General features: G+C 40.5%; 1 protein-coding gene across 1 annotated transcript in view; it reads right to left on the bottom strand.

Moving 5' to 3' along the window:
* The window catches only part of FOXP1 (forkhead box P1), a 163,683-nt gene that overhangs the window by 135,172 nt on the left and 2,683 nt on the right, over positions 1 to 25,828 (bottom strand). The window contains exon 2 of the mRNA XM_012652644.1: positions 11,349 to 11,450. Within this exon, the coding sequence (XP_012508098.1) occupies positions 11,349 to 11,450 (102 nt within the window). The remainder of the gene's footprint in view (positions 1 to 11,348; positions 11,451 to 25,828) is intronic.

Genomic DNA, 25,828 nt, shown 5'->3' with positions numbered 1-25,828 from the left:
TGGTTCGGACTCTTAATTCTGTTTCCAGAATAAATACCAATTCCTTTACACTATCAAATAAAGAACAAACCAGACATAATTTCACTGATGTCTTATTAAAAGCAGTTTCATTAGGCCTGATGAAGCAGTTCTTCCGTGTACAGACAAGGGAGCGTCTAGCCTGCAGGTCCTACGGCCAGAGGAGATCAGAAGAAACCCGCTAGGCAACAGCAATAGATACCAATGGGAAAAAAAGCATAGGATAATATGGCAGAGAACTCAGAAACAGGAAAACACCTCATATCATGTGGCTTTTAGTTTCTTTCTGAAGAAAGCAGACAAAGATATTCTCCTGGAATTCAACTTACAATTTAATCACCAAGGGTCTTCTTTATAACAGCAGGCAATAAAGCAGGCACTATCTGAAATTCTGGATTTTTGGGACTCTGAAGTGTTATCAAATGGACTGTCTTCTATCCAGCTCCTTACAAAGGGAATTATGACTCTGAATTCATGACTCTCCCCCACTCTCCCTCGTCAGAAAGCTATAACCTTCTTCTCAGGACATCTAATGTAATGCAAAGCTAGAATACTATGAAGCTACACGAAGGCAGCACGATTTAGACTTGGTATAGCATGTAAGAGTGGACCATTCAAAGTTTTGCATAGCGGAGGGACATGGTGTCAGGAAAGGCCACGAGCATAGGCTGGAAGTTAGATACACATGCAGAACAGAAGATGCTTTGGGGGGAGGGAGTGAAGATTGGGCTCAAGTCTTTGCCAAGATCAATTCATTGACACCTGAAGGGGCAGTTCTAGAATGAGGTGGCAGCAGAGGAAACAACGAGAAAGGAGCGAACAGAAGATGCCAGTGGAAGGGAAAATGGCAGATGTGAGGATGAATAACATGGTAGAGATGAAGGAAATTCATAAGTCAATGATGACTCAAAGGATTCTGACTAATAAGACCTGGGGATAAAAGGGATCTGTTGGATTAGAAAAACTGAAATTGATGTGAAATGGTGAACTAAGAGACAGCCATGGATAGGCACCGAAGAGAAGTACAAACAGGCTATGGGATATGGGTGTGGAGCTACCGGAACTAGCAAAGAGCACAGATGCACTACTGGGGGGTCAGCAGAACCGAACTTAGGGGAAAGAGTGAACGTGGGTTCCTGGAGAGAATTAGGAAGCACAAAGAGAATGGCATGGAGGCCGGCGGGTATGTACTTGAAGAAGTTTAAAAAATAGCAATTTCCATAAAGACAACTTAGCCAAAGCAACATGTTACCAAGAGGATAGACAGGCTGAGGTAAGAATGGTGACATGACCACTGAATTTAGTGACAAGAGAATCGAAGAAAATGAGGAGGAGAAAAGCCAGACTTGGGGAGGTTAGGAAAGAAGTAGCTGGTTAAAAAAAAAAAAAAGGTTGAAGCAGGAGGCAGAATATTCTGGTTCTAAAAGCTTGGCAGCAAAAGAAGGACTAGTGGAGAGTAGATGAGAAGGATCAAGTCATCCAAAGTTTTTGAACTACCCATTTAAAATCCACATTTACCATGAACACCGATAAATGCTGGGCTCTGTCTGCTTGAATGTTTACCAGAGTTCTTCTATGGCATGTAACGTAAAAGGACAAGGGCTGGCACTCTTTGCCTAATTGTGTCCTGGCAGCTTTAAATTCTACTACTTAAGTAGTTAAAAATCTGTTCTTTTGATGAAGGGGGAAAAGTTATGAATAGAAAGCAGCAACCCTGGACTCTTTAGAAATGACTAGTATTCAGTCTCCATAATTTACTGGGCAATAATTTCAAACTCAAACAATCAATCCCAACAGCAAGGTGGATGAAGTCCACTGAAAGTTCAAAATGGGATATGTTCTCTTTAAAATTTTGAGAGGGACTAAATATGACAACCATCTGATGTATGAAAATTATTCACAACCAAAAACAGACAGTCTGGAAATAGCCGGGATGACTTCATTTAGACAGAATTACCCAAATCTGTTTCTAATATACACAGTACACATAATAAATTTTTACAATATGACAAGGAAAACAAACTTAATAAAAGTTCCCGATCTTTTGTTACACAAGCATGCTATATCCATGCTATGTTTATAATAGTTTGCTCATGATATCACAGCTCAGTAACAAAGGCCCAAGCAATACAAAAACAGTTACTAGGCATGACATCAGCTCACAACTACCGTAATTACATCGGTACACAAATTTCCCAAACTGTACATTTTCCAAACTGCTTCTCAATTTCAACGGCTGTCTTTAGACAATTACTTGCAGAGTTGTCTGCAGGCTTTGAGTAATACCCGTCGTTCTTCTCTTTCTCAAGCGTCATTTCCCTTTAGAAAGTGCATATTTCAATTACAAGCACTATTTTTCAAATATGCCCATAAACATATGTCCAAATTAGGAGACAGTGTGGTCTAGTGGTTAGTGACGGGCATTGAGCATCAGCAACTCTGATTCCGTTTCTTTTGCTTTCCCTATTTACTGGGCCCAAAGCAGTAGCTCAGTGAGAGGCAGGAGAATGTAATGTAAAAAAGCACAGATTCTTGAGCCAGACTGTGTGGGCCAGAATCCCAGCTCTGCCACTTATTAGCTGTATGGCCTCGGGGCAAATTAACTTTTCTGTGCTGTCCTTTCCTCATCTATAAAATGGGAATAATAATAGACCTAACTCCTATCTGGTTGCTGTACATTAGTTGACTCCTAGAAAGTACTATATGAAAGTGTTTGTTATTTAATATTATAACTATTATTTTTCTGGGACTCAGCTGCCTGTTTGAAAACCTAGCTTAAATTAACCTGATTTATGGTGAATGGTGTAACTTTTCTAATGATAAGGCAGGGCTTGCATCTTGGTCACATTATCGCAGTATAGTGAGGGTCAATAAATAAAGTTTGAATGAATGAATGCATGCATGCATGAATTAATTAAATCCATAGGTTCTGTAATACCCAATAGCTACCAAGGTAAAAAATACTACCTTGGAGATACTGGGTTCCAACCTATTTCTCTAACGGCTTGCTTTCATGTTCCTACAACTAATGTCGATAAATACCTTCAACCCAATTGAAATAATAAGCATAAGGGAAAAAAGATAGTGCCTTGTGATTTCAGAAGTACATTTCTCTAAGAACCAAACTTTTTGAGCCCATCCCCTATGCACAACCTCTGCCTCAATGTGTTGTGCGGTCAGCTGGCTTTCCTGACCGGGAAGGGCGCCAGGGGAGCGCAACTACCCCCATTGTCACTTCTGGTCCATGGTGTTGCACCAAATGCTGTTATTGTAGGCTTCAGGAAATTTTCTAACCACTGGACAGGGTCCAATGCTGTGTGCTAATGAGTTTCAGATTGGAGGACTTCACTGTGCATGTGTCAGAAAAGTGCCACGGTTTATAGCGAGGTGGGGGCAGGGAAGAAAAGACACACAAAAAGGAAGAAAAAACAGTAGTTAAAAAATGCTGGCTACTCAAATTGACAGGGAACGTGACCTCTGCATTTCATCAGAAATTCTTGCAGACTTACAAAATAAAGGAGTTTGCTTTTATCACACACTGTGAGGCTCATATGGAAAAATGGAAAACACTACATCACTTGACCTCGGCATGCCCCCTTTCAACCACAGACGAATATTGTGTACAAAAATTCTAAATCAACTTAAGATGTTCCAAAAAAAAAAAAAAAAAAAAGCTTTAATTTTCTGCCTTAGACTTGATGATTACTATTTTGGTTCTTGAGATTTTGCTAAGAAGGTTCACACAGGAAAAAGACTCATAATTCCAAGAACAGTATTTTATCACTTTGGGAATAATGGTGTCATGGTCTCTGTCAGGGGGACACATGGTGGTCTATACAGCCTGTTGCATTGGAGGATAATGAGCAAGCCTCGCTCACCCAGGTCTCAAAGTCACCCAGGACTGAATCACGATTATTAGCTTACATTAACAGAACTTTAAAACCAATTTTAAACAACTTAAGGAAACTCAAACCATCTTTGCTTGGTAGTTCACTTCTATGGGAAACCAAGAGGCTTTTTCTCCCTTCAAGGCAACCAATAGGCTTGATAACAAGACTTCTCATTATGCTATCATAGCCTATCAAAGAAGAATCCTCCTAATTCTTTCTTCCTTAAGAAGAATCATTTCTTAGGAGAGTCTAACTCACAGAACTTTGAGTAATGAGATTACCTTTTTTAATTTTTTTTTTTTTTGCCACACTTAGTACTGGGGACTTTAAAAATCCAATTCTTTCACATCCTTGAACTGTCATCAACATTTTTCAGACGATGTCAATAAAATTGATTGCTCGGAGTTCTGAATTTTGCTCTGCACATGGAAACAATATAATTTATTTTCAAGTATTTTAGATGGGGATGGAAGGAGAAACAAAACCTCAGGAAGCCTATCCACAACATCTGGGGTGGGGCAGGGGGTGCGGGGGTGGGAAACCAGAAGCAAAGTCAATGACCCAAACGCTATAGTCCACGGGAAACTTCGACAAAAATTCCTGATGTATAAACCCTGAACCTTACTGTTGTGCTGCCTGATATGCCTCCCTGTCAGATATGAATGATGTTCCTGGAACATTAATATGTTCATTAAATTCTAACTCCCCGTACTTAAAATATTCTGTACTCCGGCTCAGAGGCATCTTGACAGCTTTGTTGTAATCATAGATGTGAGGCCCCCAGACTACACAGTTGTTGAGATGCCTCATACCTACAACCAATCTGTTGCTTTTACAAGTTTAATCTAGGTATCAAGGAGCTGATTGCGGAACCACGTTGATGCGACATCTTCAACTCAGCTGTGTATCACAGAAACCACTCTGGGGGGGTGACAGGCTCCCACGATGCCTAGCAACCGTACATACCTCTCACTCCTGATCTGTACTACCACAAAATAGGGCTCGCGTGGTTTTCCTTCCCCCACGAGCACAAGTGGACGACCAGCAAGGGTCCGACAGTGTTATTCCTAATTACCTTTTTTTCACTCTTGATCCTGTGGCTCTCGTAATTAGTTACCTGGGGCTGCAATCCAATTTGAAGTGATGACAAGAAAGTGATCCATGAAAAAGTAATAAGTTAAATCCAATTTCAGCCTTCCTCTAATTAAATGCACATGGAACTAATGACTCCAACCCTAGCATTTCAGTGATAATGGTAATTAGCGAGGTGGGAGTCACTCTCTTTTTCAACACTGGAGGTGTAAACCACAAGGTAAAATGGTAGGAGCACTCTTAATTACATGTGTCATTTTGTCAGCAATTTACACATTTTTGACCAGTCAAGTATGTTTTTTCGCCTGTCCCTCTCCACCTCCTAGCCCCAACAATGATTATAACATACTACTCCATGTTCTAACACATGGACGCTCATAAAAAGCACTTCAGACTTGAGAATAAGAAATAACTTTTCTTTGCTGTTGTTCGCTGCGCACACGTGTGGCTCACTCGCACTCTCTCCCCTCTCTCGCACGCAGACGCACACGGACACGGAGCCACAATTAGGATAATCATGTAGCTCTGAGTCCTCTTCATTGAAATCCAGATATTTACAGTGGAATTGGTTTTTGTTGGTTTGGTTTTATTTTTGCTCATAATATAGAAAATAGAATAATTTACTTATTTATGGGAAATATGACACTCAGTAGGTGCTGGGTAAGCACACCTAGAAGGAAGGGCGATGATTAACTTCTGGATGGCATACTGGTTATCTGCGGTTCTACAAAACCTGGCTTCCCACCCCGGTGCTGTGTTCTGTGGCAAGTCACTTAACCTCTCTAAGTTTCAATTTTCCTCATCCACAACGTGCTTTAAGGCTAGTGCCTACACCGCTGAGAAGCCATGGGGTTGGCCCGTGTTCAGCTATGACTATTCGTCATCTACCACAGTGGTCCCCAACCTTTTGGGGACCAGGCACCAGTTCCATGGAAGACAATTCCAGTGGGGAGGAGGGATAGAGGAGGAGGGGAAGAAAGTGGTGGAGCTCAGGCAGTGATGCAAGTAATGGGGAGCAGCTATAAATACAGATGCAGCTTCGCTCTCTTGCCTGATGTTCACCTGCTGTGTGGACCCCAGGTTCCTAAGTTTCATGGAAGACAATTTTTCCATGGACTGGGGGGCAGGGGTGCAGTGGAGCTCTGTGGTCCAGTCCCTAACAGGCCACAGACTGGCACCAGTCTGTGGCCAAGGGGATGGGGACAACAAATCTCCTGCACTTTCCATATGGTGAGAAAGACATGATTACATAGAAAATATTAGCATTGTACTTGCATTTTAATGCTTAGGTACATGTAAGTAAGTGATCATATATTTTAAATGTCCAAACTGGGATTTTTTTTTTTTTTTATTATTAAATAGAGACACAGTCTTGTTATGTTGCCCAGGCTGGCCTTGAACTCCTGAGCTCAAGTGATCCTCCCACCTCAGCCTCCAGAGTAGCTGGGACTATAGGTACGTGCCACCATGCCCGGCTCAAACTGAGATACCCCAAGAGTGAGAATTATTAATAAACATACCTAGTCAATAGCCATGGGCTGGGGCTGTCCTAGACAGACTAGGACACAGGGTTACCCTATGTACAACTAAAGTTGAAATATCAGAGATGAGCTAACTCATTGTATTACCACTCACATAAGAATTTTGGAGGCAAAGACAAACCACATTAAGAAAAAAAAATCTTAAAGCAGGAGTATGAACCTGAGCCCCAAGATGGACTTCTTGAGGTTCATGAAACCCCTAAAACTGGAAGCAAAATTCTGTGTGTATGTTCATTTTACAAGGAGAAGGGGTCATCATTTCTACGTTTTTTTTAATGGCATGTGTAATCTGAAAGTCTTAATAATAACCATTTCTGAAGCATCGTTTCTGTTTTAGCGTTCCTTATCAAGACTTATGTTTAGGGTTTTGGGTTCCTCTAAAGTCATGTGATAACAATGACCTCTTAAAAGGTATCAAAATCTCAACACTTCATATCAATTGAAAATGCTGGGGATGCCAGTTCTGGACAATGTTAACACCAGACATTTAATAAAAATAATTAACCTCCCTGTCCTGAATTATCTACCTTACTAATTCAGTGCATATGAATATTTTTTAAGGGTCACTATTTTAAAACCATTCCATTTCACTATCTATAACATAAAAATTGTAGTTTCCTTTAAAGGTTTCCTTCTACCAATTTATTCTTTTGTGAATAACACGGAAATGATACGAGGTACTAAGATTATATGTGGCATTAATGCAAAGCAAAAATGCTGCCTAAAGCATGTTTTATATAACTGCAAATAAAAATGCTAAAAAACACCTGCTGAATCTTGTGTTTTAACCTCCTCCACTTAAAGCAGGAGTCCTCATTATAATTCTGAGCTTCCAAAGTGGACTAAAAGGCTGGCCTTCTGTTGGGTTTCATGATCCTTCCTTCAGGTGAAACAGCCCCCTGACCAGGGGGCTTATGCATGACATAATCTTGGAAGAAAGAGGATGGGCAGGAGGGAAAACTATCAGATGACTGGCTTCAAGTTCAAATTCTTTGAAGATGGCTTGAAACTGTGGTCAGCTTTCCACTGTAAGCAACACACAAGGTTTACTTTCTTTCCTAACTTTAATGCTGCCAGAATACACATGTACTTTTACTTTCCTAGGAGAAAATGTGTCATTTGATTTCCTTCCAGTTTATGTACTCGTGCCAACAACTAAAATGCTTAAAGAACCAAAATGAATTACTACCCAGAAACGGTGGTCAAAGTTCCAGAATTTGATCAATAAAATTGCTCATCTACTCACAAATTAATCTTCAGCCAGTAAAGTTACACATTTTCGAGGTTATGAGTGCACCTGCACTGTTAAGCATTTATTTCACTTGTTTAAGCAATCTTCAGAAGTACATAAATATTTATAGAAGAGAGTCTACTATTTTTACTCACCTATAATTTTCTCTTTGCAGCAAAACCTTAATTCTTGTTAACGACTCATAAGCCTCCTGAAGACAGGGTCTGTAGCCTCGACAATTTTGTATACGATGAACACCAGCACAACGCCCAGTGCATTGGGGCCGTTTTGGAAATGTTCACCAAGTTGCATTTAATTAATTTGTATCATTCTGATTGTGAACTGATGATGGGGCCAATTTTCAATTTTCGTTTTTATCATTCATCAAAGAAATTTGCAACGTAAATTAATAGACTAAGTAAAAAGACAATTTAGGTTACTAAGCAGAATATTTTTCAAGAGCTTCAGAAGCAATATCCATACCCAATTAATGCCTTCATTAATAAACCACATAACCCAAGAATGTGGCCAGCTCAGATTTGGTTCAGCATGAGTATCTGCAAAGAGCGCCATTCCTCTCTTATTTACTCTCCTCTCCCTGAAATTAGTCCAAATCGGTGATGTTTGACTACATTTTATGATCTCTATCGAGTAACCACTTATAGCCTCCTCTAACTTTCCATTTTCTTTTGTTTGTATCATCAGCCTGTGAAACCAGAGAGCGCTGCCAAACATAAAGCAGGGAAGTGTGAGATATGCTTAAAATATGAGTCACAGTATATTTGGGGATTTGGGTTTCTTTCTTTTTTTTTTTTTTTTTTCCTCAAGCTATCAGCAGATCAAATCCTTCTTCCCTGTCAAGCCTTCCTCTATGCAGAAGATCTGAAATTTGCTAAAATAGGTCTCTCAGTGTAGTTATGAAAGGTAAGAAGATCAGAGATGAGCACTGTTAAGATTTGCTGTAGGATTTCCCTTTCATTTCAGAGCCACTCCGGCTGAGATGCCTCAGCGAGGACATGGCCTGGCAAGATATATTTAAATATGAAGGTTATTCCTTCTGCGAATCTCCAAGTTTAGATACGTATTTTTATAATGAGGTAATACACCATGTGGCCTAGGATAGTAATTTCTCCTCTCTGTTTGTGGAAGGCCAGCCAACCTAATAAAGCTTAGTGAACGTGCATGACCCTACCAGGCAGCTGAGGAGACAAGCAGCCACAGTCTACGATACACACGCACCATCAACCAACCCTTTTTCTTTTTCCCCCAGCCGACTCTTAAAAGCTGGGCTGAATTCTCTGCTTGTCAACTCCTCCACTTAGGGAGTAGGAAAAAACTCAAGACATCTTCTTTAGCAAAACCAGCATTCGAGCTTACCCCCTCTTCCCCCACTTTTTATACAGACTGAAGTGCTCAGCAGAATGTGTTAGGTTGGTTTTGACACTGTCCTTGCCAAGAAAAACGAAGCCCTCTGTATCATACTCTTCTGCATGGTGGCTAAAAACCTAACAGGCAAGAAGAAAAAGAGCCCTCAAAAGGAAATCCCCTGAAACTTTACTTCTTATATTTAGCCCTAAAGGAACTTCGTTCATCTTGGAAGAGAAGTTACCTAAAAATGCCATATGTTTTAAAAAAGCAAGTATGAGGGAAAATAAGTCTACTATAAAAAAATCACAAATGATATTCAATACTGAAGAGCAGACAGATTGTGTATGTGTGTTTTTTTTATTATCTCTATCCAAAGCTCTACTATGTGTAAGATTTTTCCCCCCAATAATATATTTTCATTTTTCCAATGCGCTTGAGGTCTGATAAACTCAAGAGGAGTCACAGTGTTTTTAAGGCTGCGAGAACTCCAAGGGGGAGGCAAAAAGAATGGACAGTCATTTGAATCACTGAGTGACAGGCTGGGCTAGCTCCCTGTATACATTAATAAATTAGAATTTTAATTGTGTCTCTGTCTGCAGGAGCTGCCCCGGTACTTTAATATGTACCAACAATTGGCTATGTTATGGAATCTGCAATGTGGCCTCTGCTGCTGACCTCTGAAACACAATTCCCAGTCTGACTACGGAAACTGTTCAGTTTGATCCTTTCAACTTATTTGAATCCTGACAAATAAGCTCACAGCTGAAAGGTCAACGCAGTCATATTTCATCCTCTGGAGCTGTTCTTAAGACATCTGCACAACAAAGCACTCCTTATAGCACCTGACACGGGCCCTCAATGGCACTGTGCCTCATTAAAAATGTCCCCTGCATGCGCACACGGTAAAAGGCATACGGACTGGTGATAGTTTACCAAATAACTGTTTTCGTAAGTGTTAATAAACAATGCGCGCTGTCACTCAGCTTTTCCAATAAAGTGTCTCTACAGTGAACTTGCCCTGGAGAGGGACAGTTTCCCAAGTACATGTAGAAGAACTAGAACTTGTTGGCCAAGGTCAGTTTGGTCTTTGCAGGATAACTTGAGAACTGGCAGTGGTTCGCCCTGACCTGTGAAAAGTCAACACAAGCTAGAATTTAGGTTGACCTCGTGACCAAATTAATTGACACCAAGTTATACATGGTGCGGATAGATTCTGCTCCCACATGTCCAGTGTGAGAAACTCTTCCTCAGCCTCCCATGTTGGGGATGCCCACCCTAAAAGTAGTTCAAACCCCATCTAGGACCTGCAAGTGCCCTATCTTGGCTGTGAGCATGAAGACTCTGATTCAAGATTCTCCGAAATTTCTATTACGATTTTCTACTCCAAGTTGAAAATCCAAATTAGGTTTTTATAAACTCACTCCATCTTCTATTCCACTAACCCCTTACCCTCAAGGTGCCTGAAATGAGAAGTTGCTAAAACAATCTCTTTTGGTACCTTTACATAAAAATTTCTTATTAATGGTTCAGAAACATCCTGAACACACCCACTGAGAAATAGAGTATATATTATACTCACTACAAGGTGTAATATTAAAAGTACCACATCCTCCTCAGGCCCGATAACAGTTATTGACACTATCAACGCTTTGGGATGAATCATTCTATGTTTGCCTGGGGCATTGTAGAATGTTGGCACCATCCCTGGCCTGTACCATCTAGAAGTCAGTAGCTCCTCTTTCTTCCTAGTTGTGACAACCAAAAATGTCTCTGGACATTGCTCATTGTCCCTTGGGGGGCAAAATCACACCTACTGAGAACCACTGCACTACAGTGTGTGTGTTTATTCCATTTCTAGCCCCAACATGAAAAAATGTGGTGACAATTCTGAGCACGGTGACAATTCTGAGCACAGTGAACTTTTTCTCACTGGTAACCCACACTGCCTATTAAGCAACCAACACCTGTAATTCTTCATCCTCCTATTATATTGACTAATCAGTAGATCTTCTTACTCCTAACAATAAAACTTTCGGTCAAATACCCATTTTCCCCCAAAATGTCATACTGTGCTGGTAAACTAAAAATATGCCTTCTACAGAACATCGTCTTACATGATTTGCAATTCTCAACACAATCCACTCCTAATTGCTCATCAGCTATCCCAAAGGGTATCATGTCATAAAAAAAAAAAAAAAAAATTGTTACCTGAAGAGCTGGTTGTTTGTCATTCCTCTTGGGAGATTTTAATCCACTAACTTGCTGCTGCTGTTGCTGCTGGAGAAGGAGCTGTCTTGCCACCTGAAGTGCCTGGAAATAAAAACAGAAGACAACCATTTGCATTACTACACAGGTTCAGGGGATCCTTCACTAAAAGGACTCCAGGATGTGCACTTTGGGACCAGGTCTCGGACTTTCCTATTTCCAGGCAAATGAAACAGCAAACAAAACTTCCCACCAGTCTCAGTTGAAAACCTTTCCAGAAATTGTTTACATTTCCTTTGATTTGGCTAATTTCATCCATAGTTTTCAGGCACAGCAATTTATCTAAGCAGACATTTTAACCCTACCAAAACTCTGACATGCATTTTGGGAGTATGGATGATTGGGACTTTGAGGAAGGATGGCAGAGAGGCCAGGAGGGACCTGGGCAAAGACAGAAACCTGGCGAAACCTGGCAGACAACACAGAGCCCTTTTCAGCGGCACGCTCCCCCTCCCCCCAGTTCTTCTTGGGGGGATTTGGGAACTCAAGTTGAACATAACACTTTCACTATGGATTAGGTTATTTGGGAAGGAAGATCAAAACAGACGAGACATACGTAGGATGACCTTGATGGAATTCACAGAGAAAAACAGCAAGTCTGACCTCTAGTCATCTTAAAGGGGACATTATTGTACCTGTGAACAAAACTAGTTACGTTTATTACCAGTGACCCTTTTCCAGCTTATAATATGGGATGGGTTTTCCTTAAAGAAGGAAATTGGGGAGGTGATATGAATTAAAGTTAAAGCAAGAAGAAAACAGGAGAGTTCTCCATAATGTTGAACATATGACTGACAAATCTTTCTAAACGTTCAAGTAGGCCAGGCATGGTGGCTCACGCCTGTAATCCCAGCACTTTGGGAGGCTGAGGCAGGAGGACCACTTGAGTTCAAGACCAGCCTGGGCAACATAGCAAAACCCTACCTCTAAAAAAATAAAAATAATTAGCCGGGTGTGGTGGTGCCTGCCTGTAGTCCCAGCTACTTGGGAGGCTGAGGAAGCATTGCTTGAACCAGGAATTCAAGGTTATAGTGAACTCTGATCGCGCCACTCTATTCCAGCCTGGCTAATAGAGCAAAATCCTGTCTATTTAAAAAAAAAAAAAAAAAAGTTAAAGTGAAAAAGAAAAAAAAAGTGTCATCAATAAACCCTCATGAGGACATTCACTATCAAAGAATTAAGGACAGGAATAATGGCTAGCCACACACACCTTTCCAAAGAGGGCAGCAGATCAGCAACAGAACACTGAAGTTTGTAGATACTGTGCTTAAAAAAAAAAAATCACATGAAAAGTGAGGTTTCTTGAGTCAATTCAGCTGAGAACCAAGAATGTACACATGGAAGAGATGTCAAGAATAATCATTAAACGATGTACTTTGAGTTTAGAGACAAAATGAGATTTCTTGGGGGATTACATCAATAATAATTTCTATACAGTAACCAAATTATTTGTGCATCAAAGAATAGGCACAGATAGATCACAGATGTGGTCAACTCATCAAAAGGACCTGACACTCGGATACTGTGGGGGACTGTGCTCATGTTCTCCCCTGATGGGGGGGGGGGGGGGGAAGAAAAAAAGGACCTAATACTATAGTTTTAGAGAGTGAGCATAACGGACTTATGATGGGAGTGTGTTCCTCCAAGAGAAACAGATACTTCGTTTATTTAAGAAAATAATGCGTATATTTGCGAGGGAAGTTATAGTGGCAATGATGGAATGGGGGAAAGGTAAGAGGGCCTGGGGGCTCCTGTGCATTGAACGCAGGAGAACGAGGAAAACGAAACGGAGTGGTCGGGAGGATTACTGCTCAGGGCGGACATCTAAAAATGTGGACTCTGCAAGAGTAGTACTCCTCCTAAAAGGACAAGCTCACTAAACCACGCTCATAACTACACAGTTGTAACAGCCAATATTTTTAAGACACTTCGTAAGGCTGAGTGGTACCTTTGTGTTTAGGAGGCGCAAAGGCAGGCAAAGAAACAGAAGCACAGATACACAAATGGCAGAGAAAAGATGTGGGGCAAGTGGAACCCTTCTAGCCCTCCCTACAACATCCACCCCTCTGGTCCCAGGGAGGCCTTCTGCCTACTGAACTCACCACGACCAGCCCTTCAGATGTAACGCACAGGCTATTTCATCTGTGAAGGGAGAGACATATTCGAGAAAGCCTGCCTGGAGGAGCCTCGAGAAAAGAGGCTGTCTGAGAGGGGCAGCTGGAAGCCAAGACGCCTGGGAGAGTTGCCTGAGACTCCAGCCTGCTGTCTCAGTGGAGGATCCACCATCGCTGGACTCCGGGTTTCCTTGTCTCCTTGGAGACGCTCAGTACACGCGTAGGTGTAAAAGTGGGCAGAGTGAAGATTTCATTTATATCATATAAGAAAAATAGTCCCCTCTGCAAGGTGCCTGCAGGAGCAAAAGCCTCTCCTCCTACTATATATGTTCCCTTAGCTATTTCACATGAAGGTTTTACGGCTTTTTAATGTAGGAAAGGGAACTGTTATATATTTAAGTGCTACCGTCAGAGTTCGCAGAGTAATAGACTGATCCGCGAAGGGGAGTCTGGCTGCTGGGTGGAAAGGCAGACAGAGGGACTACAAACGACAGTGAGAAGATAGCGTGGAAAGAAAGATGATGGGGAAGAGGAGAAATGTTACATACATTTAATGCAAAAACAGAGCAAGCAAAGAGAAACAAAGTAACGAAGATGCCACATAATTTACCACACTTCACCCAATACTGGGAGACACTGATCTTCGATTTTTAAATAATCAAGTCCCAGAGAAGCTGAAGTCAACTCACGTCAGTGAGCGGGAAGATATTAAGTGTCTTCAAGAAAAACATTCACATACACACGTCACTATTCTTATCAGAGCATGCTCTCATAAACGCACGTGAGCAAACGGAAGTAGAAAACTCAAGCCTAAGTTTTCAACAAATGTTTCCTGAGCTGGCTCTATGCAATGATTATACATTTTGAAAGCAGCTACTGCAATCCTCGGACTTATTTTGCTGGTTTGAAGGGGGTAAAAAGTCATTTATATGTATGACATCCTTTTCAGGCTCTACATGGGGTGCATGAACTTAACGTAATCACATAGTAAACCCCGGCTACTTCACATCACTTCATACAGAGCCCCATTAAAGACAATAATCAAAGACAGGAGCACAGGGGGAAAAAGGTTTAGAAACTTCTATGAATCTAAGGGAAATTTTAGACAACCTACTGAACACAGAACACTGTAAGTATATGCAAACTGGCTTCTATGAATCCAAGGGAAATTTTAGAAAACTTACTGAACACAGAACACTGTAAGTATATGCAAACTGGCTCCCAAATTTCAGCCCCAAATGAATATACACAGGTAAAATAACTTCATATATTTGGGATGGAGAGAGAACACTAAGGCAAAGAATACTTCATTTTGATATGAATTGTTATGAATTATTCCACAAAAATTCCCTGGCCTTGTCATGAGTATGTTAGCAAAGTTGGAGCAAAGTATTACCTACCCCAAAATAAAATTAAATTTAAAAATGACTATAGGTCTCAGCAAGAGTTTTAAAACCTAATTGAGTATAACTTATAACATGCTTTGAAATCACCCACTAAAGGATTTTGTTTTCCAAATTTCCACGATATATAAACTACTGTAATCTAGATTTTAAATTGTCATAGGCACAAAGGGGCAATAAATCCTTAGTGTCCAAGATCATGTATTTGGGCATTATAACACAAATCTCTGGAATCTCTCATTTGCAGAAAGCCAGAAATGCTTATTATCACGTTCATCGTTGATCAGCGGGAAATTTGGAATGACTGATGGGATCCCCTTTGGAAATTGCACCAGAGTCCCACGTTCGTGGTGTTTCCCATACCTGATGACTTTGACAGCCATTTTGACCTGTTATCTGCATCAAAACCAGATCAATGTCCTTCATCTCAGACGGCACTGCCTAAACCTCTGAGATGGTCTTTATTTCAATACAACTGAGGATTGAGAACGGACTTTTCTTATTTTCATAACAGTATCTCAATCATAGTCGGAGAAAAGTTCCTTAGGATACACTGTTTGAAGATAAAACGATAATAATAAGGTGTGTAGATATGTGTTCGTGTGTGTACGAGACAAAGAGAGGGAGAGGAGGAGGAGGAAAAAAAGAGCAGGGAAGCAGCAGACAGAGAGACAGCGAGACAGAAAGGGAAAGGATAGGAACAAATGAAAGAATTTCACTTTTAAGAAGCAAGGATCAACTCTGACTCAAGTTCCAGATCAATGGCTAATGTAAATAACTTAAAAGGTTCAATCCCATCTCTGGAGACCTTTTACTTTTGGTGGCGGTTCCTGGACTGGGTTGAGTCAACACTTCCTTTATAACAGATGTGACAATTGCCTGGCACTGAATAACTTGGAGCTGTATTTTAGCGCTAGGCTCGGGTTACAGCAAAGACACAGTTTGAGGATGTCACAGAGTGGAGGTGAATGATAAAACCAGGCACTCAGAGCCCAGGTGCATACACTCACATTTATTTTCCTTCAACAAACTAAAAGAAATGGCTCTGTACACTACGAGAGGAAGGCGCTACCTTCATCTGTGGATGGGCCCATCTCCAATCAATGCCACGATCTACACAAGGGGTTGTAGCTGCCTTATGGCTGGCGTGCCATGGTCTACAGCCAGCTCTGAGCACTCAGAGAGTCAGTGAGATTGGTGCCTGGTTGCTAGTTTTGGTTGGCCATGGGAACCTGGGCATCGTTGACACACCTTCCATTCTACTGGTTCAAGATGCTTCATTCTCATCAGTGCCTTCACATTCTTAGTAAATCAGTGCCATCTGTTATTTACAAATTATGTTTTACATAAGCATGTTTACAATTTTTGAGCTATTTACATTTCAAGTTCATAGCAGGTGCTTATGTTTTAGGGGCTAGGTAATCCTATGTTTAGCATGTTTATGAAGGTAGCTGATGCTCAAAAACATGTCTACCATATTTTAAGAAACATCAACAAGTTTATATAAAATATGGTTTGAACAAGCACGCACACACACATAAAGCAAGCTGGTAGAAGGAGAAAAATCTTTACAAAATGTTTTGCATAACACACTTGGTGACAAGGTCTGACATAAGCACTGACACATGGAGGACTTCAAAAAATATGACTAACTGGAAAGTTTGGGGTCATGGGTTTATCACCTGTTTTGTATTATCTGTCATATGTTGGCCCATCAAATAAGAATGGGTTTTACTTATTTAAATAGTTGAGAAAAATAATACTTTGTGACATGTGAAAATTATATGGAATTCAAATTTTGGTATGTACCAATAAAGTTTTATTGGAACACAGTCAAGCTCATTTGCTTGTATACTGTATATATCTGCTTTTGTACTAAAGAACAACAGTGAAGCACTTCAGTCAGAGACCAAATGGCCCTCGAAACCTGAAATATTTCCTATGTGGCTCTTTATAGGAAAAGTTTGCCAACACCTGTCTTAGATTGCTATCTGTATTCTGAGATCCCCCAAAGATTCCGCTGGGCAGAATTTTATATAAATAACATCTTTCAATCAATTTCCCAAAATAATTTTAGAGTTTAGCTAAGAAGGAAGAACATTATTAATTAGCTGTTTTTACAGCTCAAATTCAATGTTGATTTTTCTGAAAAGGAAATACATCCATGTGCTCCTCTACCTGAAACGGTTTAGAACTTGTTGCAAGCTTTGAATGTGTGTTTCTCCTCATAGGTAATTGATTAAATCAGTGTGAGATCCTGAGCACCCTCAGAATAAAGACGGCATGTGCCTTACTGGCCAGTTAAGAGAGCTGGTTATTTCCTGTCTGCCCTGAGAAATTGTCCCACTTCCAGCTTTACAGGCTGGTCTGAGTCAGTCATCCTTCCTCTAATTTCTTTCCTAGACTCTCCCCGCCCCTCAAGATCAAACTGTTTCTCAGATAATTTCACTGGCTAATCAACAGTCACTGCGCAGATGGGGGTGGGAGGAAAATCTAGTAAAAAAAAAAAAAAAAAAACCACACACACAGCATGGGAAGATTAGTAGGAAAGTAGGAAAGAAGTCATGTTCTCTCCTGTATTTCTCATCTTCTCCATACACTTTAAGTCTGTCTAGAGAGCCTTTTCCCCCTAAGCTAATTTGCTACCTTGGTTGGACCCCACAACCAACTACCATCTTAACACAAGCACTCGTCATTTAACACAATCTGACAATCACTGTGTTGCAAGACCCAGGACTGAGTATGCAGGGAAACCCCACCACCTCTTTGCTTTAAACATAGCAATCATTCCAGTGCAGGAGGGAAAGAAGGCTTGTGGGTCACTTAAAAAAAAAAAAAAGAAAGAAAGAAAGAAAGAAAGAAAGAAATGACAGTGGCTTTGGGGACATGTAAGTGTTCATTCATACAGAATCAACAGCATTCCAAGGCAGCAGGTTCTCCAAACTGAATTTTTTTAAAAAAATGATGATATTTTACAAATGGAATGCTTGGTTATTACAAGACAATGGGAAAGTGAGGGATTCTAATCACTGTGAAAATATGAGATACACAAGGAAAGAAAGCACTGCAGCAAACCATCAAGTCATGTTATTGGCGTCATAAGTAAAAAACAACAGGGGGTAACAACCATTCATCAGAGAGCCTTTAACTGTCTTCTTTGTACCCATCACTGCTGAGTCTACTCTATGATACTACAAATAAGGGTGTGGACTCTGAACATTCATTGGTCGTAAATTCACTTGACTCAACCCCCAAAAGCAGGCACAGCAGACAGCAGAGCTTTATGTCAGTTGGGATGTGGGATTTGAATCAGTGACCTAGAAGGGAAAGTTTCTCTGTAGCATCATGCATCCTCAGAGTTCTGACAGCCAGACAAAGTATCCTAGGCTTACAAATAAGCATTCCATAACAGCTCATATTTAGGTAGGGCATTTTGTGGGGATCTCTTAAAATGTTCCACAGTCTTTGTAAACAAGTTTATGAGACAGTATCAAGATAGACGTAGAGAAAAAGTGGAGCAGAAACAACTCCACTCTTAAAGCATTGTAACATTATGTGTTTGTGTTAAATTCAAAAGGGACACGCAATAGAAAAGTCAAAGGTCTCTACTGTCATCATTATCCTAACTGCAGACAGAGATACAGTCAGGGGTCAGGGTAGTGTCATCCTCATCTGCGCAGGTGGGGAAGAGATAAGGCCACGCCAAAGCATCCCCCCTCCAGTACTTGGACCACTTGATCGTCCCACACCAGCTTGCACTTCTTTTCTATTAACAGATACATTTCCAACACTAGGTTTCACAGATACTTCCAGACATGATTCCATATTCTTTAAGCAACATGCAGGATGGTTATCACTGCTATGATACCTATTAGATATGTTCCTTGCATTTTTTTTTATTTCACTTTAGAATTTAACCAATACTGCAAAGACATGAACATAGATAGATAGGAATTCTATTTTGTTTGTTTGTTTGTTTTAAGGTCGGCAATTTATTTGTTAGAGTTTATTGTCTTAGGAGGAAAAGATGGCGAACAATATTTTGTTTTTTTCCTTTATTTTGTAGAATAACTGGGATGGGGGAGAACAGAATTGTGCAACAGAGTTCTTGCACCACACCATGATTTGCCAGTATTAGTGCTGAGAACCCAAATGCCATCCCATGCACTGACCACAGGAGACATAGGCACAGAGAGATACCCGAAGGCCCTAGACAAGGGGAGGCATTCTGCTACGTGCCCCACCCCCAAAGGAAACCCAGGAAGCAGAAGGGGTTCAGCAAACCCTATATTCACTTGCAATTATGAGTAACCTCTTTTACTTGGAAGGCACAGAGAAGATATTTCCCCCACCCCCCAGGAGGTAAAAGATAGGACTTTTCAAGAGCCCAAAAAAAAGAGACATCTATGATCCTCTTGCAAAATCAGGTGAAGTTAAGTTTAATGTCTATAAACAGTCAGGAAGTCTGTTTGAAGTCTCTTAGAAGAGAGGGAAAAAAAAAAAAGAAAAAGAAAAAACCACCACCATACTCCTACTCCTGTTAACACAGGGCCCCATAACCACCTTGCCGAGCCACTGGCTGGCTGCTCCTTACTGGAGCCAGTGCCAGACGCTGAATCACTACCACTGAGTCTCCAGCACCTGAGTTGTCTTTGGAGGAATTCCATTCAAGCACTGCCCAAGCCTGAGCCTGTTCAGCTCATGAGAGTTGACAAGATCACTGCCTGGGATGCCATGACTCTCGGCAACATTAGCACCGCAATGAGGTAAAACAGAAGTGAAGTTTATCAGAAAATGTCTAAAGTGTTAAGTGGGATGCTGCATCAAACTCTTGTTTCCCCTTGTTTAAGACTAGGTTATGTTTAAAAATAAATACATAAGTTGGCCCAGTCCTTCTCTAGGTTCCCGAGGTAAAAAAAAGAATAAAATTAGGGGTCAAACACGTAAGGATAAATGAATCAAAGGGCTCTATTAACTCATCGTATTAACCCACTGTTTTCTGCAACTGCCTTTTATGAGTGTGCAACCCAGCAACTCTCATTATGAATAATTCAGATTCACATCTTTTTGTACCTCAGAATGAGACTTGCTAATTTTGAAGCTTGCGGAAGATCTGCCTAGAATTAAGCTAAAAATAATGGAGGATTTTCCATGATTTTACTAGTAACACTGAAACTATTCCTGCTCAAACAAATATGATGCTGTATTCCTTTTATTCTTGTAATATAAGTCACACATACTCGGGATGCCCTAAGAAGCAATTAACACCTATGAATGCTTTGTTTCACAAAGTACCTTCCTTCTCCTGCCTTAATTTTGGGCAAAGAAGCAAAGAGTGAAAATGACTTTGAGGAAACATTCCAGGGCAGAGAGAATACAAAAGAAGGAAACAGAAATGGGAAGGCAGGAAAGGCCCAAACAAAACTAAAAGTCCAAAATGTGAAACTACTCACTCTTGGCCAAATATTAGGATTGGAGGGAAAAAAAAAATCCTAATATTCTCCAATAATTTGCACTTCTTAAAGCAGTTGTTGCAAACAGCAAAAGGTTACACTGAGTAACAATTTAAGAAATGAGGAACATCTAGAAACCCTGGGGCGAATGTAGCATAATAACCTCCTTGTGTTTAAGACACTAAAATAAAAACAATGCATTGAATTGTTTACTAGGTACCAGGCATGTGCTAGTTAGTTGCTCTACATTAATTATTTTATTTCTTCTTCCAGCATCTCTAAGGGAGGTAGGTGAAGTTTTATAATTCCTGATTTAAAATGGACAAACAGAGATTATGAGGTACATACAGTGACTTGTCCAAGGTCACAAGTCTAGCCAGTGGCTGGGATGGAAAAACAAAAACAAACAAACATTGTCTAGTGAGAACTTGATGCTCACATTGTCCCAAGTTCACTGATTAGACCTAACGATGGCCACAGGTAATCTCTGCAAAGGGCTATGCAGCCCTACAGAGCCAAAAATGCATGAATGACTGTGGGTCCCCCTTTGCCTCCAAAAGGAAGGAAAAGGCCTTTTCATGGTGCCACACCTTCTAACTTTAATCTCTCTTCTGTTACCCACACAAAAGACTTGCTTTTTTCAGCCAATCATTCCATTCTCATGATCCTCAAGGATGACAGTACCCACAAGCCTTCCCTCCTGTTTTCTGCCCACATTTCTGAGGCATCCAAGTATCTTCTCCATCTAAATTCTATCTTTCCCTCAAAACACTGTTCACAATCCAATTCCTCCAGGCAGCAGTGTTCCCTGATATCCCCAGACCCAAGGGACCAGCACTGCTTCTGATTCCCTGTAGCAGCATCCTGTGTTTCTGTTGTTGTGCTGGCAAACTCCACCAGGCAGACAGGAAGGAATTCACCAGCCCAGCTATCTCTGCTCTCTCCCCCACTGTGTTTTCACCTCCCCGGCTATCTGAGTTCATCCACCTTCTCTTGGAATATTGATGCTGCCACCATCACCCCTTGATTCTCAACCCTTTCTCAAGCCCCAATCTGGACAACTCTCCCCGTTCCTTGGTTAAACTGAGCCAAGGTTGGATTTTTTCAAAATAAACTTTTCATAAAAGCAAATAATGGAAAGGCAGAGCTAAGAGAGCACAGATTTTTTTTTTTTTTTTGAGTCTCACTCTCTTGCCCGGGCGAGAGTGCTGTGGTATCAGCCTAGCTCACAGCAACCTCAAACTCCTGGGCTCAAGTGATCCTCCTGCCTCAGCCTCCCAGGTAGCTGGGACTACAGGCATGCACCACCATGCCCGGCTAATTTTTTCCATTTTTAGTTGTTTGGCCAATTTCTTTCTATTTTTAGTAGAGATGGGGTCTCGCTCTTGCTCAGGCTGGTCTCGAACTCCTGAGCTCAAACAATTCACCCGCCTCGGCCTCCCAGGGTGCTAGGATTACAGGCGTGAGCCACTGCGCCCGGCCCAGATTTTTTTTTTTTTTTCACAATTTCACCGAAGTCCAGTTTCAGTTCATGCACCTAGACACCTGTATCTTACGCTTCACCTTCACCTAGGTTAGATCTACCTCTCTTGACTCACTTGGCACAGCTTTCAGGTCCAGTAGGATTTCTAGCCCGTTTTTAACCAACTGTAGTCTCTCACGGTCTGCTATAATTACATTCTTCTTCTTTTTCTTTTGGTGGTGGTAGTGAGCGTGTTAAATTCCTGCAGTATTGAAAAGTGCTCTGGTCTCTGGTCATTGAGGATTAGGAAGACAATAAAAAAGTTAATAGTTTTTTTTTTAGTGTTTATTGCTAGACAAGTACTAAACAGTGCAGATCCATTATCTCATTCCATTTTCACAATTCTTTGAGGCATTATTACACTCAGTTAACAGATAAGGAAACAGGGCCAGAGAGGTTAAACTGTAAAGATTATGTGATATATGCATGTACAGTTCTTAGCACTACACCTCGTACATGTAAGTTATTTAGTAAATGGAAACTATTCCTATAATGCACAATATATTGCCCCATGCATAAGAGAGAGAATATATTTTGTCAGCGGAAAGCAAAGATTCCTTTTTCCCAGTGATCTCAAACCATTGGGCATCCTCTTCACAGAAACACTAAGAAAAATCCCAGCATTTTCTGTTGAACCCAAAGGAATCTAAGGTAGTCAACTTTCATTGTAAAAGGCAGACCAAGGACAAGAGGGGTTATGTGATTTACCTGCTGTCCCACAGACGATTTGCAGCTGAGAGTCCTGGCTCCTTCCAGTGGCAAAGGTATTTGAGCAAGTATGACTCCTTATGACCCTCACCAAACCTTCACCCCATGCCTTGCCAATCCCAATGCAGGAATGTCTGCCTAAGAGGCCAAATCAGTGAGCTAGAAGAGATGATGATACTCATATGATGCTACTGATGAAGAAGGAAAGGATCACTAACACTGAATGCCAACTATGTATCTAGATTGTTTCTAAATTGCTTTACATAAACAGAAAGTTAATGTAACGTGGCCAAGGTCACACAGCCTGGATAGAATACCTTTGCTGTACTTTAAGAACAAAGTACAAAACTAATCCACAGATACACGAATTTGGAATTCTTCCATTTACATGGAAGTAGAACTATTCGCTTGACATGACAGATTTTTACGAAAAATTTAGACACTTTTAGGACGATATATTCAGTTAATCTAAGCCACACACAAAGGTAACTTTGTAGTGAATTTTTAAAAGATTATATCCTTTGGTGGATATAGATTACAGCACAAGAAAAAAGGTTTGATTGGTTTAGTCAAGGAATTAGAAATACTTTCTTTAATGGGTGATCAAAAACAAAACTGTGCTCATGGGATGCACAGTTTTGCTCACAGAGTTATGCTCAAAGAGTGACAATGATCTTTGGAACCTGCAGTAACCAAAATTTAGCATAAGGTAGAACCTGAGTCTCCAGGCATGAAGAAACAAGGATTTGTTGGGAATTTGGGGGAATTACTGACCTTGAGAGAGATACAGAAATTCCAAAGAAACAGAAGTTTGCTTTAAAAAACATTAACATATTTCTACAGAAGCAGCATACATGGTAGTTAAGTGCCCACCAGTCGTTGTGCCTGGATTTAAAGCCCAACTCCACCATTTGCCAGCTGTGTGACCTTGAACAAGTTACTTAACCTCTCTGTGCCTTAGTTTCTTCATTAGCAAGAACGGGAGGAAATAACAGTACCTACATCATAATTAATACATGTACAGTGTATAGACTGGAGCCTGATACCTAGTAAGTAATAAGAGATTTTTAAAAGTGCTTTATAAATGAATATTGACTATGAAAGTAGAAAGTTCATGGCAGAAGATATGAAAAATACATGAACGAATTAGAAAAATAATAAAAAATCAAGTGTGATACCATTACCTACACATGACACATTGTCAACATTTTGGGATATGCTTAAGAAAAGCAATTTTCTTAAGCAAAACTGGAATCATTATTTACGGTCTTTTGAAAATTGCTTTTTGAAATTAAAGGCACATTGAGTATAGATTTATTTCGAATATAATTTCTACACTCAGGTTCCAAAAACAGCCCAAATATCACCGCCCTACTCTAGAATCTTCTGGAAAAGTTTTCAACAAAAGACTCAGAACAACAAAAAGCACACAACTAATTTTTATACTACACTTAGTAACCATAGGAAGGAGGCCCAAGGCTTCCAGAATTGAAGAATTACACAGTAACATATAGCATTAACAGAATATTTCAATTCCTTCGCCCCCAAAGCACGTAACTACAGAGCAACTTCTGTCTCACTTTGCATGGTCCATAAGTAGTACTGTAACTCTTTCTTTGAAAAGAACAAACTAACTTGATTTTTGTGAAGTTAAGTTGCCAACATTATATTGGGTTAAAATGAAACAGGACAAAAATCAGAACTTTCAGCCCATGCTGTATCTTTGAAAAATATATCTTAACTTTGATGCTAAATAGATTAAAATTAAGCATGATTAGTCTTTACCATCTCCTCCCTCCCACCAGCATCGACACCACGCACTAGCTATATTTTCCAGTCCAGTTTCTTCAGGGTAAAACACTTTCTCATGAGACTGCTTGTGGTCAGAGCTGACTATGTCACAGGAAAAACGCTTCTCATGATCTCTAGATCATACCCCTTCCAGGTCTAGCCTGAGCATTAAATACAGACACACCCGGAAACTGTAAATGATTTTAACAACAGGACTTTTTCCCACCTCAAAAGTGGGATAATCTTTGCAGCCTACCTATGTCCTTAGGGTGTCCTGAGTATTAATGAGTTAACATTAGTCAGGCACTTTGATTTTTGCAGACAAAGGGCTCTGTATAAGTACAAAGTATGATTATCCGACCCAACGGCTTTTTGGAGAGTCACCCGAGATGACAACAGAGGAGGCAGAAAAGCTACTGTTTCCATCACGGTCCTCTCAAGAGTAAAGCCACCTCCTAGTGACATGCAGGGCAATACTGGTGGGAGCTACACTGTGTCTCAGCCTCTGCTGCACTGTTCCCTTATATAGTCAATGAAGAGGGAATCCCTTCTGTGTGCATATTTTCAACCCACATTCCAAAACACTATAGGCAACGAAACAGATTTTCAGCTGTGATTTATAGGGCTTGATACGACTGGGCCAGGCACTGTGCTGGGATCACGCATATCATTTTTTTCAGATGTATATAAGCGAGGAAGCCCCTACAGAAAACCACGCTCCAGGTTTCAAAGAAACGTGCCAGTGTGCGCAGATGTATCGCAAATGCCTGTGTAATAAGAACATCTACACGTAGCCGTGCAAACTCCACCTGAGAAATAAAACCAAAAAAGAAAAAAAAAAACCGATAAATTTTAGTTTGCTTATTTTAAAATCTAGATTTCATATAAATTTGAACCTTTCCCTTGGCCTCTGGAGGAGCTGACCTGAGATAATGACAACCTTGAAGATCACAAAATACATTACATAATATTAAAGACTACAGGTATTTTTGAGGGATAGAGACATGCCAGTACACTGACTGCATTGCAGCGTCTGCCTGACGTTTTTAAAAAGAGGAGCAGAACATTGGGCCTCTAATAAATCATGTTGTACCCTGGCCACAGACATTAGATCTAAAATCAGAATATAGCCTTCAACAAAACTGTAAGAGCTACAGACTTGTCCAGTGGTATTCTGATTTCAAACACACACGTACACACCCACAAAGTAGAGCTACTGAGGCAGGCCTACTTAAGCAAAGTAACTAGAAAAAGCCTAACTACTGAACAAACTAATCCTGGTAAATCTTGTCCCATAAAACCATATGCTGCAATAAACCGATTCTCTCAGCGAAAAGCCTGGCAAATTCTCAGAAGGTAAAAATGCTCCGGAGCCTTCAGGGTTAACTCAATTGCCTTTAAAAGAAAAAGGACACATATAATTTCCTTTTAT

The sequence above is a fragment of the Propithecus coquereli genome, unplaced genomic scaffold, assembly GCF_000956105.1.
Source record: "Propithecus coquereli isolate 6110/MARCELLA unplaced genomic scaffold, Pcoq_1.0 Scaffold391, whole genome shotgun sequence".
Classification (NCBI taxonomy): Eukaryota; Metazoa; Chordata; class Mammalia; order Primates; family Indriidae; genus Propithecus; species Propithecus coquereli.
The sequence above is the reverse complement of the archived record's forward strand: the minus strand, read 5'-3'. Positions and strand labels throughout refer to the sequence as shown.